Below are 17,133 nucleotides of genomic sequence, written 5' to 3' on the forward strand. Positions count from 1 at the left end.
AGATTGGACCTTCTGTTCCAGAGATAATGACCAAAACCTATTGAAAACGGCCACTTTCGCCAGTTTTCTGGGTATTGAAAACCTCAAGGGATGCGTCCGTGACGTATATACCATGCGACCACTTAAACTATGGATCTCCGATGCTAGCGGTTTTGACATACTGATGGAGTATATTATAGTATATTGTGGGTAGTATATCGAGATGAAAGATATGGGACATTAAAAAGGACAAATTAAACAAATGGGACAGATTATTAGAACACAAAAAAAATCGCTATTTTACAATGCCTCTCATAGAGATTGCATTGAGAGCTGCAGTTCATCGTTCGCACGGACCCCGAGTGTCAAAAGTGGGCGTGAATTTGTAGGCCTTCCGCTTCCGGCCGTGTGTCTCTATAGGACACATATAGGACACCTCACCATGTGTCCTTCAATTAGTGCTGAGTAATGAATTATTACTTATGAACTGACAGGCAGCCCTGCCCAGTTTTCTAAGCATTTTAGATATCGATCACTTACAGTAGATATTGATAATAAACGGAAGGTATTGATTACTGGATGTATTGATCATTAGTCAAATCAGGATCCAAAAATAAGAACTGAACTCTGTGTTGGTGATATTATTGATGAGAATGTTCCTTGTTCGTGCCCCCCCCCCCCCCCTGAGATCTGCTCCCCTGCTCATTATACATATGAATGATTACATATAAATCATGACTTAATATAAATGATTGCCATCAGTTTTTCCCATTAATATCATAGACTGTGGCAGTCCACCATTGTCACCTCAAACCACCCTATAAGGTCTAGGTCCACCCATCACCTCAGACCACCCTAGAGGGTGTCTCCACCCATAACCCCGGACCAGCCTAGAGGATCAGGTCCACCCATCACAGGGAAACAGTGATGTCATAATGATCGTAAAACATTAATTATCACACATTATAAATGATTATAAATGACTTATGGTCAATTATTTAAAAAAATCACAAACATGGCTATAGTATAGAACTGAAATATTATGTTTGTGTTTTCTGACGACAGAAACTATACAAAGTAGTTTGATGAACCGCCCACACTAATTGGGACTCCCTCTTACTTTGGAGTGTCGCCCAGGTGGCGCCTAAACCCTGACCTTTAACCTCACAGACACTATGTCTATAAACCTAACCTTAACCCTAAACCCTGACCTTTAACCTCACATAAACAATGTCTATAAACCTAACCTTAACCCTAAGCCTCAAAACCACGTCGACCTGGGCGAAACACCGGGAAAAGACAGTAATTATCGTTAGCCTTGGCTAACCAATTAGCATTATTAATTGTTTAAAGGACACATTAGTGAAAAAGGTTGATGATGTCATCATTGTGCTGCTGTTATGAGTATTTAAAAGCTGAATGGACACATGTATTTCCTCCTCTCTCCACCCGGAGGCAGCGATGACTCTCTGCTTCTCTGAAAACACACCCAGGTGTTCTGTGAAAAGACAATAAACCAATAAGAGTCAGAATTTATTAACTCTGTGAACATGTTAACACTTTAGAATAACCTTCCTTTATAATAGTAAATTAATCATTCCCAAATTATTAGTTAATGTGATATTCATAACGTGTTAAATGTGTGTTAATGGTTAATGATTTAATGATTGAAAACTATGATATAAATTGTTAATAGATCATGAACAAGTTATTAGTAAGGTTAGGGTTAAGGTTAGGTTTATAGACATAGTTTATGTGAGGTTAAAGGTCAGGGTTTAGGGTTAAGGTCAGATGTGTGAGGTTAAAGGTCAGGGTTTAGGCGCCACCTGGGCGCCACACCAAAGGAAGAGGGAGTCCCAATTAGTGTGTGCGGTTCATCAAACTGATGAAAACACCCCCCCCCCCCCCCTCATCTGACCACACTGTCATCAGTGTTGTCTGATACAGCAAATCATTTGATTATTAAATTTGGTTATTAGATTCATTATTATAAGAAATTAAGCAGAAGACACATGATAATGTGAATTCACGCGACCGGGATGGTTTACCAGGATAGTTGTTTCACTTCTTACACAAGCATGTTGTTTTGTGTATGTTTTCTAGTTTTATACACTTTTATACATAACAAAAAAAAAGTTTAGTAAAAAGAAAGAGGAAGTGAACCTGGGTGTGTGGGAGGAGTCTAAAGATTGTCATTGGTTGTCGGCACCAGAATACGACCTGATAGAAGAACAGAGACAGTTAAAACAGACACACAAATAAATCATATTACTGTATTGTGTGTATTTCTCCATAAAATGCATAAATGTGCACACAACACACAACACACAACAACACAATAACACAACAACACAACAACATTAGGGTTCAGTCATCAGAACTAATGTGAACATTTGACTCTTATTTAGGACTAAATGTAACACGGATGTATTAAAGCTAAATGTGACAACATAGAACACACTTTACATGTTTGTTTGTTTGTTTGTTTGTTTGTTTGTTTGCATTTCTGTGAGGGTTCCACATGTCATGTGATCCTCTGTTGATCTGACCTCATTTCTTCCACTGGTATTATATTAATTAATTAAACATGTTAATCAAACATGTTAATAACCTCGTTTCTTCCACTGGTAGTATAATAATTAATTAAACATGTTAATTAAACATGCTAATCACCTTGTTTCTTCCACTGGTAGTAGATGAATCCAGACAGGAACAAGACCAGACCCAGAACTAGACCTGATGCTCCCATGGCCACCTTGTTCTTCACTGACTCTGGCATGGAGTCATCTGACAATACAAATATCATATCATATCATATATCATATATCATATATCATATATAATATATAATATATCATATCATATCATATCATATGAGTAGATTAAAACACCTTGTTCTTCACAGACTCTGACATGGAGTCATCTGACAATAAGCTACAAAAACCAAACACAATAAACAATAAACAGACGACACAGTCATTGTGAGTCTATTCAGTAATAATGAGTCCAACCCTATTGGTCCAGTCCTTGAGGAGTTTGTCACCTGATGTGACATGTCCTTCTTAGAGCTAAATCCATCCAAAACAAAGGATATGATGATAGATTTTAGAAGACATGAATCAACCTTTTACTATGATGATTATAAACCAGGCTGTGGAATGTGCAGAAAGTATCTTGGGACAGAGTCATAGACTCAGAACTGTGAGGCAGTTTGTAAAAAAGATCAGCGCTTGTTCTGTCTTAGAAAACTGTCTTGTTTTCACATTGATGAAACCATGATGACTCTTTGATCTGCTTTTATCAAATCAATCTAGTCTTTTATCAGCTTTTATCAAATCAATCTGGTCTTTGATCTGCTTTTATCAAATCAATCTGGTCTTTTATCTGCTTTTATCAAATCAATCTGGTCTTTAATCTGTTTTATCAAATCTATCTGGTCTTTAATCTGCTTTTATCTAATCAATAAGCTCATAGCGCGACACCGAGGGCCGCACTATGAACTTGTAGATCTGCTATTTTTGAAAAATAGCAATCAAACATTTGTGCAAATGTTTGAATATAATTTATATATTTTATTTTTTAAACAACATTTTTAACAGAAATATTTTCTTCTGGGGGGTCCCTGGAACAACATATTTTGATGGGGATCAGCAACCAAAAACATCAATTTGGGGGTCCTTGACAAGAACAAGTTTGAGCACCACTGATATATTGTTTCAGAAAAATTAAGACATATGTTGAGAGACATTTGACAGTTACAAATGCTTTAAAACATATTATGTTCAAAGATTAGCACAAATGTTCAAGATTTTTCAAAAATAGCAGATATACAAGCTCATAGTGCGGCACTCGGTGCCGCGCTATGAGCTTGTATATCTGCTATTTTTAGACAGTAGATTACACTAGATTACAGTAACTGACCCCAGTCCATCTTTATAGGCGCGGTCAGGCTGGGATGTTCCACCATGCATGTGATCTTCTCTCCTGATCTGTAAAACACGCACGCACGCGCGCGCACACACACACACACACACACACACACACACACACACACACACACACACACACACACACACACACACACACACACACACACACACACACACACACACACACACACACACACACACACACACAGACGGTAGTAGTAGCCGATCTACACACTGAAACGTGCTGCGGTTTGACACATTGATCTGTTGATCTTTGTTAATATTTTGTTTGACTATTTTTGTGTAGGAGCGTGAATGCCCCGCTGGGCTCTCCTCCGCTCTAGTGTGTATTGTGTATTCCACTATTCCCTCCCCATTGCAGAAAAAATAGGAAGGCCGCAGAAGAAACTTAGTAACGAGATACGCACGTTATAGCGTATTCCTGTGTGTGTATTCATGTACAGCTCGCTCGCGAGTGGTACTGGTAGTACCAGTAGAGGTGTGGTGTCTATTAGGTGTGTATTTCTATGTATAGGTGTTAGGTGTGTACCTGGGTGTGTACTCCAGGTAGGAGTGGTACTGGTAGTACCAGTCTCCATCAGACAGCTCATCAGTAGAGGAGAGACCAGAGGTCAAAGGTTCTTGACCTATCCACCAGGTCACCAGGATCACTTTAGGATAGAAGTCGTAGCTGCTGCACCTCAGCATGTGAGTGTGTTCACCACGACGAGGGGGAGTCTCTGACTTCAGTCTCACTTTGGGCTCCACTCCTAAAAAAGATGATTATTATTATTATTATTATTATTATTATTATTATTATTATATTTATTATTATATACCAGTCATAGGAATATGTCATTATCATTAATAATTGTATATCATCCAAATAAGATCCAAATGATCCAGAAAGCCGCAACGCGCTTGGTCTTCAACCAGCCAAAATGTTCACGTTTCCCGGCTCTCCCCCGTTCTCCTCTCCCTCCATTGGCTCCCACTTGCTGCCCTCACAGAGTACAAAACACTGATGTTGGCCTACAAAGCAACCAAAGGTATGACACCCCCATATCTTCAAACCTGATCCAACCCTACAACCCCTCCCGCTCACTCTGAATCTTCTCTAAAACACCCTGGACAACGCTCCACACGTCCTAGACTCTTCTCCCTTCTCTGAAACACCCTGGACAACGCTCCACACATCCTAGACTCTTCTCCCTTCTCTAAAACACCCTGGACAACGCTCCACACGTCTTAAACTCTTCTCCCTTCTGGCTCCCAAACGGTGGAACAAACTCCCCATTGCAGTTAGAGCTGCAGACTCACTCCCAATCTAGCACCATAATCTGAAGACTGTAGCACTAGACCTAGCCTTGATGACTTTGCAGGCTTATGCGAAGGTTAAAATTTAATTTAGATATCATGTTATGTAGACAGATGCCAGGTTCATTGTAGAACTGGCATCCTATAGTTTGGATGGTTTCAATGTACATATACTTTTTTTGTTTGATATTATACTGTTTAGACTGATGATAGGTTATTGGTTTACCTATAATCCTAGATTACTATTTCAATGAATTTGATGTATTACCTTGTGTTTTCCTTACTTACTGTAAATCTCTCTGGATTAAGAGCTTCTGATAAATGCCTACATTGTAAATTGTAACTGTAAATGTCAGTGTTTGGCCACCAGATGGCCCCAGAGAACAACTGTAGATTCTACAATAGTCTACAGTTTTCTACATCATAGAATTCATTTATATAACGTAATTTAAACATATTAAATAATTCACAGTTACACAGTGCTTTACATAAACAACAATAAACCAGCAATATCATTCAATGAAAATAGTTCGAACGAACTGGAGTAGAAACAAAACAATACACATAATCCTGTGGTATATTACTGAAGTGATTAAAAACATACAAAACAAACTAGTTAAGACAATAATACAATTTTTAAATCAGGTGGTGAAATAAAAGTGTATAGAGGTGTGTTTTAGCCTGCATGGTTCTTTTTAAAGTTAATTTAAAGCATTAATCCTGGTGTCTCTATTTTAAGGCAGGTCATTATATGAGGGTGAAAACACTCAGAAATAGATCTATGTTTCATTTATACTCTGTGTAGATCTGCTATTTCTCAGCAGATTAATGTTTTATAATCATTATCAGATCAAAATTAACACCATTAATCATCTCTGAATAGAATCATGTGATTTCATGTTATAGTTTATGAGGTGATAAGTGTTGAGTGCTGCTCGGAGATCAGCTCACCTCTCTTGTTCAGAACAGAGGAGTAGTCGGTCTCAGTGTTGGGTTTGCAGAGTACCTCTCGCTGTGCTCTCTTCTCAGCCAGTAGTCTAGGATCTTTATTCCAGCTCTCTGCCTGCCTCACACCAAGCTCAGTGTATCCAACAAACTGATCTACTCTACTGTCCCACCTGTTGATCTCATCACCATCAAAATGATATGACTCTATGTACTGTATGTCCTTCAGCTCACTGGAGTTAAACACACAGCGGACAGCCCAATAGAACACATATCCATCTGGAAACAGACAATGAAAAATGTCATTAATGTTTTATTATCATCTGTATAATATCAACACTAGGCTAACTGCCCCCTATCGGCCAAACATGTCACTACATAAAGTCTAAAATATGTTCAGGATGTGAAATCTGGCATTAAAATGTTTTGCATGTATATTAATACAATGAGATTGAGCTACCAGTTAAGTTTTTTTTCTATGTGTCCAGTTGTCTATATGGCTGAGTAAACAAGGTCTGTCTGTCTGTCTGTCTGTCTGTCTGTCTGTCTGTCTGTCTGTCTGTCTGTCTGTCTGTCTGTCTGTCTGTCTGTCTGTCTGTCTGTCTGTCTGTCTGTGTCTGTCTGTCAGACCCCATCATGTATTTCCAGGATAACCCCAGGATAACCCCTTTGTGCCCGAGTGCCGCGCTACAAGCTTGTTTGCTATTTTCAAACATTTTAGTACTTTTACTTTTGGTACTTTAAGTACATTTTGATGCCATTACTTTTGTACTTTTACTCAAGTACATTTTGAATTCCGGACTTTTACTTGTAACAGAGTAGCCTACTTCATACTTCATTGATACTTTTACTTAAGTAAAACATTTGAGTACTTTTCCCACCACTGACTCTAGTCAGCAAACAAGGTAAATAGTCACATAAGTAGAGAGTAGAGAGAACAATGTAGAGCCTCAAAGAAACTATAGGATACCAGGTCAATCATTATAACAATCAGCTGAGTTATATTAAACAAATCAAGGTCATTATTTATACTGTATTAAAGCCTGCATTGCAAACCTAAATGAAAACACTAAACTGTTGCTTTTTAAATTAAATTGCAATATTGTATATAACCCCCAAATGTATCAAATAAACCATCATTCAATTCAAATAATTAAATGAGTGCATTGACTTCTGGGGGGTCCCCAGATAACTTTTTTTGGGGGTCCCCAGATGATTAGCTTAATAGGTAACATTATTTTCTCACTCAACAGTAAACAAACCAACATACAGTATAAGTGGATACAGGGTATCTGCACATTTATAAAGTGACAATTTCATGACTTTTAAGACTTTTTTAATAGCAAATTCGCCAACTTGTCAAATTAATAAGAAAAAGGCAAACATTGTGAAAATAACCGATCTACAAGCTCACAAAAATATGATTATTTTGGGAGGTCCCCAGTTCAAATAGGATTATTTTGGGGGGTCCCCATTTCAAATGCTGATAGGCCACGCCCATATCTTCAAACCACACCCCCACGGTGACAGGCCACGACCCCAGCTTCAAACCACCCCCGCAAGGTGACTCACAGCCTTAAACCACAAACCCCAGGCCGATAGGCCACGCCCACAGCTTTAAACCATGCCCACAGCTTCAAACCACACACCCCCAAGGTGATAGGCCACGCCCACCCACAGCCGACAGCAGATATACAAGCTCAAAGCGCGGCACCCGAGTGCCGCGCTATGAGCTTGTAGATCTGCTATTTTTTGACGCCCAAAGCTTTAAAACATGCCCCCAAGCTCATAGGCCACGCCCATATCTTCAAACCACACCCCCAAGGTGACAGGCTATGCCCGCAGCTTCAAACCCCCCCTCCCCCAAGTTGACTCACAGCCTTAAACCACAAACCCCAAGCCGACAGCCCACAAGCTACGCCCCCAAGCCGGCAGGCCACGCCCACAGCTTCAAGCCACTCCCCCAAGGTGACCAGCCACTCCCACAGCTTGAAACCACACCCCCACGGTGACAGGCCACGACCCCAGCTTCAAACCACCCCCCCCCCAAGGTGACTCACAGCCTTAAACCACAAACCCCAAGCCGATAGGCCATAAACAACGACCCCAAGCTAATAGGCCACACCCACAGCTTTAAACCACGCCCAAAGCTTAAAACCACACACCCCCAAGGTGATAGGCCACGCCCACCCCCAGCCGATAGCAGATCTACAAGCACCGGGTGCCGCGCTATGAGCTTTTTTTGTATTAATTTATTAATGAAACAACCATAAAAGAACATTAACAACCCACTCTACCATCCTTCAGTGGTGGAAAGAGTACTCAAAAGTTTTACTTAAGTAAAAGTATCAATACTGCAATGTAGAGAAATACTACAATTACAATTAAAAGTTCGGAATTCAAAATGCACTTAGCCTCGATCTCCAGGCTTTTATTGTTTAGTTTTGCTAAAAAATAAAAACCTGGCCCAGCGAGTCGGTGAACTCGGTATGAGGAAGTGTTTCATTTCCCAACCAACCAGAGTGCAGTGGGCGTCACTCGTAATGTTGTGTTAACGGGGCGGGGGTTGACGGACAGATCGGTGAACCAATGGGATCAGGCGCAGTCTCTCGCCGGCTCTATACACCCGCCCCTCTATACACGAAATCAGGAGCGTTGGGGCAGTCTAAAATGCACTTGAGTAAAAGTACAAAAGTATTTGCATCAAAATGTACTTAGGTACAAAAGTAAAAGTACTCATTATGCAAAATGTTCCATTTCAAGTTTTGAAATGTATACACATCTTTTGAAAATAGTAGATCTAATAATGCATATATTTGTAAAAAATAAAATAAAATAAAGCACCTTGAGCACATATTCATGTTTACTACTTACTACTTACTACTGTTTACTACTAATTACTTACTACTAAATACATATTATTTAGAAAATATTTCACCATAAATGCTTAAAGGAGAGATGAGAGGCTAATGAGAGGCTAATGCTAATGCCGAACGAGGAACTTTCAGTGAATGTTTGAGTATCATGAGACTCTACAATGAGTAGTAGTAGAGAAAAAAATAACTTTGCATCGGTTATAATAGACGAATTTCACTTAGGCACGCGCTCCCATTATGCCAACGGAGGGGGTCGAAACGTCCCTTTCAAGGATGGTGAGTGATAAGCGACACATCAAAGATAACACTTAAAATGTCCGGATCTCTCCTTTAATATACATGTTTAAACATTTTCATTAATGTTAAATATATTCAACCGTTTTAGTTAATAACTATTGTGTTCATAGTATTCATGTACCTTTCACTGGTGGTTTCTTCAAGGCAGTGCGAACGGTGTCCAGGTTGATTTTGCACCGCGCCTGCTGATTCAAAGCTGCTTCATAAGCTACTGCAGGGAAGGTCATGTGATCTACAAACGGAGGCTGAGGCTCCACCACCTTCCCTTTGTTGAAGTCTGCGTACGCTATCACTTCACCATCCAGTGCATACATCCACTCTTTATATGGGTCTTTAACTGTGTCTGAACAGCCAACGACACTAATCTCCTCATGGAACACTGGAAATAAAACAAAGATGACATTAAATTCAACAACAAACAGTGACAATAACACATAATCATCATGTTAAACAATCATGTTTGCAGTGGTGGAAAAGGTACTCAGATATATTACTTAAGTAAAAGTATCAATACTGCAATTTGAAAAGTACTCTGTTACAAGTAAAAGTCTGGAATTCTAAATTTACTTGAGTAAAAGTACAAAAGTATTGCTATAAAAATCTATTTAAAGTAACAAAAGTAAAAGTACTAAAATGTTTGAAAATAGCAGATCTACAAGCTCACAACGCGTCGCGATGCGACACGTTGTGAGCTTGTAGATCGGCTATTTTCAAATAGCTTAGGTATAAAATAGGGCTACAGTGGTTACTGTATTTTTTATAATGTTATAACTTATATCTACAAAGTAACTAGTACCTAAAGTGTTCAAATAATTGTAGTAAAAGTACAATATTTGCCTGTGAGATGTAGTGGAGTAGAAGTACTGTAAAAGTACTGGAAATTGGAAATACTCCAGTAAAGATAAAGTATAAGTACCTAAAAATTACTTGAGTACAGTACTTGAGTAAATATAATTAGTTACTTTACACCACTGCATGTTTGGTTCTTATATGAAGTGAAAGGTTGGATATTAAAAGTAGCTTCCTGTCAAACGTTTTATTCACACTGAAACTGATTCAAATGTTTGTTTGTTTTTTGTATTTATTATGAAAGTAATTCATACGGAATGATTTATTTCATGATGTAACAACAACAGTTCCTAACATCTGTTTTAATGTTTATGTATTTGGACCAACATTCAAGATCCAATACTGTACATGTAGTAAAAGGAGAGAGAGAGAGAGAGGAGAGAGAGAGAGAGAGAGAGAGAGAGAGAGAGAGAGAGAGAGAGAGAGAGAGAGAGAGAGAGAGAGAGAGAGAGAGAGAGAGAGAGAGAGAGAGAGAGAGAGAGAGAGAGAGAGAGAGAGTGTGTGTGTGTGTATGTGTGTGTGATGTCATTTGTTCATATAGGTTTTTATATAATGACAGTAGATATAAATGTATATATTATGTAATAACATAAATATAATGTACTTACTTCCTGGGATCGCTTTGACATGAAGTAGAGAGGAGAGGATGAGGAGGGTGGCTGTAATCTTCATCATCACTGATCAAAACTGAACTGAATTTAATAGATGAGAATAAACAGATGAGAATAAACAGATGAGAATAAACAGATCAAAATAAACAGATGAGAATAAACAGATGAGAATAAACAGATCAGAATAAACAGATCAGAATAAACAGATCAGAATAAACAGATCAGAATAAACAGATCAGAATAAACAGATCAGAATAAACAGATGAGAATAAACAGATGAGAATAAACAGATCAGAATAAACAGATGAGAATAAACAGATCAGAATAAACAGATGTTTACTGAAAGAGAAGTTCTGGAGTCTGAAAGAGAATGAAGGAGGATCTGTTCTGTTGTTTAGAAGAATCAGCCAATCAGATTAAAGATATGATGTTACATCATTTGTTTCCAAGAAGACGACAGTCTGGATTATTGCACAAATCATGAACAGTATAGCTGCTGCTGATGCACCTTATGTCTCCTCATGTACATACTGTACCTTATGCACCTTATGTCTAACCTCATGTACATACTGTATGTAAATAACTTTGTTTAATTCATCTTTTATTCTCTCCTTGCCCCCCCCCGTCTTCTTTTCTTTCTCTTTCTGAAAATAACTAAAACGATGGAGCTGCACAAAAAATATTTTCACCCACTTTACACCTTTAACCTGTGATGTGACAATAAAGATGATTATGATTCTGTTGAAGAGAAACACAAGAAAGATAGAAAGAAAGAAAGAAAGAAAGAAAGAAAGAAAGAAAGAAAAAAAAGGGGGACAACTTGACTCAGAAAGTAAAATATCTGGTCACTTCAGAAGAGAAAACCCAAATAAAATGCTGGAGCACTCCACTGGTCTACTCTGCACATAATATTATTATGCAGGGTGACAAGGGGCTGTGGTCTCTGAAGAGCATATTCACACGGCGGACATTTTGCTATTATGTTAATGAAATGCCACCCCGTTTCTTCAGAGTGTTCCAAAGCTTTTGTCTCCCCCCAGCCCCCCCCCCCCGCCCCCCCAACAAAATCCCCCCGCTGACAGAGGCTAAGATTGCGTGTGTGTGTGTGTGTGTGTGTGTATGTGTGTGTGTGTGTGTGTGTGTGTGTGTGTGTGTGTGTGTGTGTGTGTGTGTATGTGTGTGTGTGTGTGTGTGTGTGTGTGTGTGTGTGTGTGTGTGTGTGTGTGTGTGTGTGTGTGTGTGTGTGTGTGTGTGTGTGTGTGTTCAGCGTCGCTGGTAAAATGCTGTTCATGTTCATTAATCATCAATCCAAGCTTCATTACATCTCACTGCTGAAACAATCAAATGTCTTTAAAAACACACTGGTCATGTGATCAAAGTGTGTGTGTGTGTGTGTGTGTGTGTGTGTGTGTGTGTGTGTGTGTGTGTGTGTGTGTGTGTGTGTGTGTGTGTGTGTGTGTGTGTGTGTGTGTGTGTGTGTGTGTGTGTGTGTGTCATTTGCTTATATTGTGCATTGTTCATATTTGTTTTTATATAATGACAGTAGATAGAAATGTATATATTATATAATAACATAAATATAATGTACTTACTGGGATCGCTTTGACATGAAGTACTTAGGAGAGGATGAGGAGGGTGGCTGTAATCTTCATCATCACTGATGAAAACTGAACTGAATTTAACAGATGAGTATAAACAGATCAAAATAAACAGATGAGAATAAACAGATTGGAATAAACAGATCGGAATAAACAGATGAGAATAAACAGATCAAAATAAACAGATGAGAATAACAGATCGGAATAAACAGATCAGAATAAACAGATGTTTACTGAAAGAGAAGTTCTGGAGTCTGAAAGAGAATGAAGGAGGACTCGTTCTTTAGTTCAGAAGAATCAGCCAATCAGATTAAAGATATGATGTTACATCATCTGTTTCCAAGAAGACGACAGTCTGGATTATTGCACATATCATGAACAGTATAGCTGCTGCTGATGCACCTTATGTCTCCTCATGTACATACTGTACCTTATGCACCTTATGTCTAACCTCATGTACATACTGTATGTAAATAACTTTGTTTAATTCAATTTTTATTCTCTCCTTGCCCCCCCCCCCCGTCTTCTTTTCTTTCTCTTTCTGAAAATAACTAAAACGATGGAGCTGCACAAAAAAAAATGTCACCCACTTTACAAGTTTAACCTGTGATGTGACAATAAAGATGATTATGATTCTGTTGAAGAGAAACACAAGAAAGAAAGAAAGAAAGAAAGAAAGAAAGAAAGAAAGAAAGAAAGAAAGAAAGAAAGAAAGAAAGAAAAATAATTCGAAAGAATTCGAAAGAAAAAAAGGGGGACAACTTGACTCAGAAAGTAAAATATCTGGTCACTTCAGAAGAGAAAACCCAAATAAAATGCTGGAGCACTTCACTGGTCTACTCTGCACATATGTATTATTATGCAAGGTGACAAGGGGCTATGGTCTCTGAAGAGCATATTCACACGGCGGCCATTTTGCTATTAAAGTACAACTTTGTTTTTTTTACAACCAAGGTTTATATTTTAGGTTGTAATTAAAGTAAATAAAAGGTGAGTGTTATTGTATTTTCATTTACTGCTTTCTATAGTTTTAGCAATTTTCGCGATATTTTTTACAGTGGGCGGGGGCATTCTGTCCGGTGGCTAAATATGCTCTTTTTTACACAACTTCATTGTTTGTCCTCCATCTTGGATTTGTCACGTAAATAAACAGAAACAACCTTACTGTTACAGACAGACAGACAGACAGACAGACAGACAGACAGACAGACAGACAGACAGACAGACAGACAGACAGACAGACAGACAGACAGACAGACAGACAGACAGACAGTCAGTTTGTTGTCACATGATCCAGAAGGAGAAGCTTCTCTCTTAAACCACTCTCTGGAATAAAAGGTAAAATAATACCGCCACTTACTGGACTGATGGTTACATATCATCACAACCTCCTTACTGTAACGTCAATTAAAAAAAGTAAATAATAATCCAATGTAAGAGTAATTACTACTGTTAACTTATTATTACATTGCTCTCTCTCTCTCTCTCTCTCTGTCTCTCTCTCTCTCTCTCTCTAGCTGTGTGTGTGTGTGTGTGTGTGTGTGTGTGTGTGTGTGTGTGTGTGTGTGTGTGTGTGTGTGGGTGTGTGTGTGTGTGTGGGTGTGGGTGTGGGTGTGTGTGTGTGTGTGTGTGTGTGTGTGTGTGTGTGTGTGTGTGTGTGTGTGTGTGTGTGTGTGGGTGTGTGTGTGTGTGTGTGTGTGTGTGTGTGTGTGTGTGTGTGTGTGTGTGTGTGTGTGTGTGTGTCATTTGCTTATATTGTGCATTGTTCATATTTGTTTTTATATAATGACAGTAGATATAAATGTATATATTATATAATAACATAAATATAATGTACTTACTGGGATTGCTTTGACATGAAGTACTTAGGAGAGGATGAGGAGGGTGGCTGTAATCTTCATCACTGATCAAAACTGAACTGAATTTAACAGATGAGAATAAACAGATGAGAATAAACAGATCAAAATAAACAGATGAGAATAAACAGATCGGAATAAACAGATCAGAATAAACAGATGTTTACTGAAAGAGAAGTTCTGGAGTCTGAATGAGAATGAAGGAGGACTGGTTCTTTAGTTCAGAAGAATCAGCCAATCAGATTAAAGATATGATGTTACACCATCTGTTTCCAAGAAGACGACAGTCTGGATTATTGCACATATCATGAACAGTATATAGCTGCTGCTCATGCACCTTATATCTCCTCATGTACATACTGTACATTATGCACCTTATGCCTCCTCATGTACGTACTGTACCTTATGCACCTTATATCTCCTCATGTACTTACTGTATGCACCTTATAATACATTACATTACAGTCATTTAGCAGACGCTTTATCCAAAGCGACTTACAATAAGTGTATTCAACATAGTTAGGGAACGAAACTACTAATCACCAGAAGTCTCAAGTGCATTTTCTGCTAAAACAAGCAACCAAGAGTATACCTAGCGCTAAGGTAAAAAGTGCAATATATCAGCTACCTACTTTCTTAAACAGATGAGACAAATAGCAAAATCAAATGAGCAAAATCCCTCAGCAGCGACGCCCGCAGGTAAAGATTTCTTTTTTCATTGCAGTTGAAAAGGCTTTAGAAATGTGAGAGAAAAACACCTGCCATGGATTAATGGAGTGGATTTTTTTGTTAAAACTTTTTATACACGTTTGAAGGACCATGACAAAGACTTTTAATGTGTGGTAAAACTGAATGTCATGAAACCTTTAATGATCTGCCTTCTGTCTGTCCATCTGTCTCCATACAAATGTATGCTGATGACACAGTTCTTTATATACTGTACATGCTCAAAACAAACTACTATTGTAGCAGCAGATAAACCAACTGCAGCCATGGTCCATGTATCTGATTGGTTGAGGAACTCATGTTTACACCTGAATACAAACAAAACTGCTTGTATGTTTTTTTCACGCAACTCCACAGACAATGTTTATCCTGACATTATCGTCAATGGAAACATTATTAAGGTAGTGTCTGAATTTAAATATCTTGGAATCACACTAGACTCAAACTTCACATTTAAAAACATATTAAAAATGTAGCCAACACAATCAAATCCAATCTGTCTAATTTCAGGCACATAAGACCATACCTAACAACAGAAGCAGCCAAACTCTTCATGCATGCTATGATTTTCTCACACATCACATACTGCTTCACAACCTGGTCACAGACAAATCTAACAACTCTCAAACCCATAGAATCACTTTACAAACAGACATTAAAAACACTTGATCAAAAACCCAACCGTTACCACCATTGCCGTATAGTTCAAAAGTATAATCTATTTAATTTTGATAGCTTTAAACATTTTGCAGATGCTTGTCTCATTTTTGTCTCCGCCAGGCCGAAAGGCATGGCGAGAGAGTATGTTTTCGCCCCTGTCCGTCCGTCCGTCCGTGTGTCCGTGTGTCCGTCCGTCCGTCCGTCCGTGTGTCCTGTCTGTGTGTTACCACCAAATCTCAGGCACCGTTGGCCCGGTCGCTGCGAAACTGTGCACACACACTCCCTGGATGCCAATTCAGAACCTCTGCCTCAAATTTTTCACATAGGCCTGTCATAGCGCCACCAGGAGGCCGATTTGTGCAAAACCCATTTTTCCCCATTACTCCTACAGTTTTTAACCAAACCTCATGCAAATCGGTACACAGTATCTCTATAGTCATGTGATCAACCCTGATCTGTCCGATTTCCCATATTCCATCCTCATTAGCTAAGGTTACCATCCAAAGTTTGCAGGATTGGTCCGTTTTGAACAAACTGCCTCAAATCATGAACGCAGCTTGCCATTTCCATAAAATTGCACACGCACATTCCCACTAGGCCGAGGAAGAAATGGCACTTAAAACTTTTCACATCAGCCTCATGGTGGCGCTATAACAGGCCGATTTGCATTTTTAACTATAACTGCACCGATCTGCGTGAAACTTTGCACGCCTACTCCCTAGAGGCCAAGGAAAAACATCTGCACTGCATTTTTCACATCTGCTTTTTACAGCGCCACCAGGAGGCCGACTTATGTCAAATACATTTTTGGATATTAATCCTTCAGATTTTATCCAAACATCACGCACATCGGTACAATGTATCTCTATAGTCATGTGATCAAGACGCATCTGTCAGATATTTCATATTCCATCCTGATTGGCTAAGGTTGACTTCCAAAGTTTGCAGGATTGGTCCGTTTTGAACAAAATGTCTGAAATCATGAACGTGGCGTGCGATTTCCGTGAAAATTTGCACGCACATTCCCAGTAGGCCGAGGAAGAAATGCCACCCTTTTCACATTGGCCTATTATAGCGCCACCAGGAGGCCACAATAACTTACCTGACCTGGCGGAGACCTGTGCTCCGAGGAGCACTTTTTCTAGTTAAGGTTTTAAATGGGCTTGCACCTCCACCACTAAAACAGTTCATAGAGCGAAGAGAAAGTGGTGACAGAACAACAAGGGCAACTACCAGAGGAGACTGTGAGGTACCATTCAGACAGAGTGTGTTTGGTGAAACAGTCTTCTCTGTTAGAGCCTCCCATCACTGGAACAGTCTCCCTACCGAAGTAAGAGAGACCACCAGCTATCTGACCTTCAAATTCAACCTTAAAAGATGGCTTAAAGCTAACCAAATTTGTAATCATGGGTAAATTTCAGCTCCATTAATCACTGTGTCTTCTCATATTTTACTTTATTTGTTTTGTCTTCTGTACTATGTCTACTTGT

General features: G+C 39.0%; 1 protein-coding gene across 5 annotated transcripts; it reads right to left on the minus strand.

Annotated features, from left to right (window-relative positions):
• Positions 1 to 657: 657 nt before the first annotated feature.
• Positions 658 to 14,319, minus strand: LOC308094509 (H-2 class II histocompatibility antigen, E-S beta chain-like). Of its 5 annotated transcripts, XM_080441220.1 has the most exons (10): positions 14,243 to 14,319; positions 12,396 to 12,475; positions 10,801 to 10,884; positions 9,465 to 9,722; positions 6,177 to 6,449; positions 4,459 to 4,678; positions 3,901 to 3,968; positions 2,653 to 2,766; positions 2,143 to 2,199; positions 658 to 1,477 (listed from the first exon to the last, which is right to left on the minus strand). In XM_080441220.1, exons 3-9 carry the CDS (start codon positions 10,865 to 10,867, stop codon positions 2,162 to 2,164), a joined length of 1,038 nt encoding a protein of 345 aa, XP_080297346.1. In that variant the 5' UTR covers positions 10,868 to 10,884; positions 12,396 to 12,475; positions 14,243 to 14,319; the 3' UTR covers positions 658 to 1,477; positions 2,143 to 2,161. The 5 variants fall into 5 exon arrangements, with proteins under 5 accessions (XP_080297346.1, XP_080297348.1, XP_080297345.1 ...); XM_080441222.1 differs by lacking the exon at positions 14,243 to 14,319 and having other exon boundaries at positions 4,459 to 4,675; positions 12,396 to 12,606; XM_080441219.1 differs by lacking the exon at positions 14,243 to 14,319 and having other exon boundaries at positions 12,396 to 12,596.
• Positions 14,320 to 17,133: the final 2,814 nt, after the last annotated feature.

Source organism: Gymnoscopelus braueri (genome assembly GCF_963280865.1).
Source record: "Gymnoscopelus braueri genome assembly, chromosome: 10".
Taxonomy (NCBI): domain Eukaryota; kingdom Metazoa; phylum Chordata; class Actinopteri; order Myctophiformes; family Myctophidae; genus Gymnoscopelus; species Gymnoscopelus braueri.

Excerpts from the sequence above, each read along its gene's own strand:
- LOC308094509 (XM_080441220.1), bottom strand. The coding sequence starts at position 10,867 with ATGATGAAGATTACAGCCACCCTCCTCATCCTCTCCTCTCTACTTCAT. Across the intron at positions 9,723-10,800 it reads TGTCAAAGCGATCCCAGGAA|TGTTCCATGAGGAGATTAGT; the intron begins GTAAGTACATTA and ends TTTTATTTCCAG. Across the intron at positions 2,767-3,900 it reads GCCTATAAAGATGGACTGGG|ATGACTCCATGCCAGAGTCA; the intron begins GTCAGTTACTGT and ends TTGTATTGTCAG.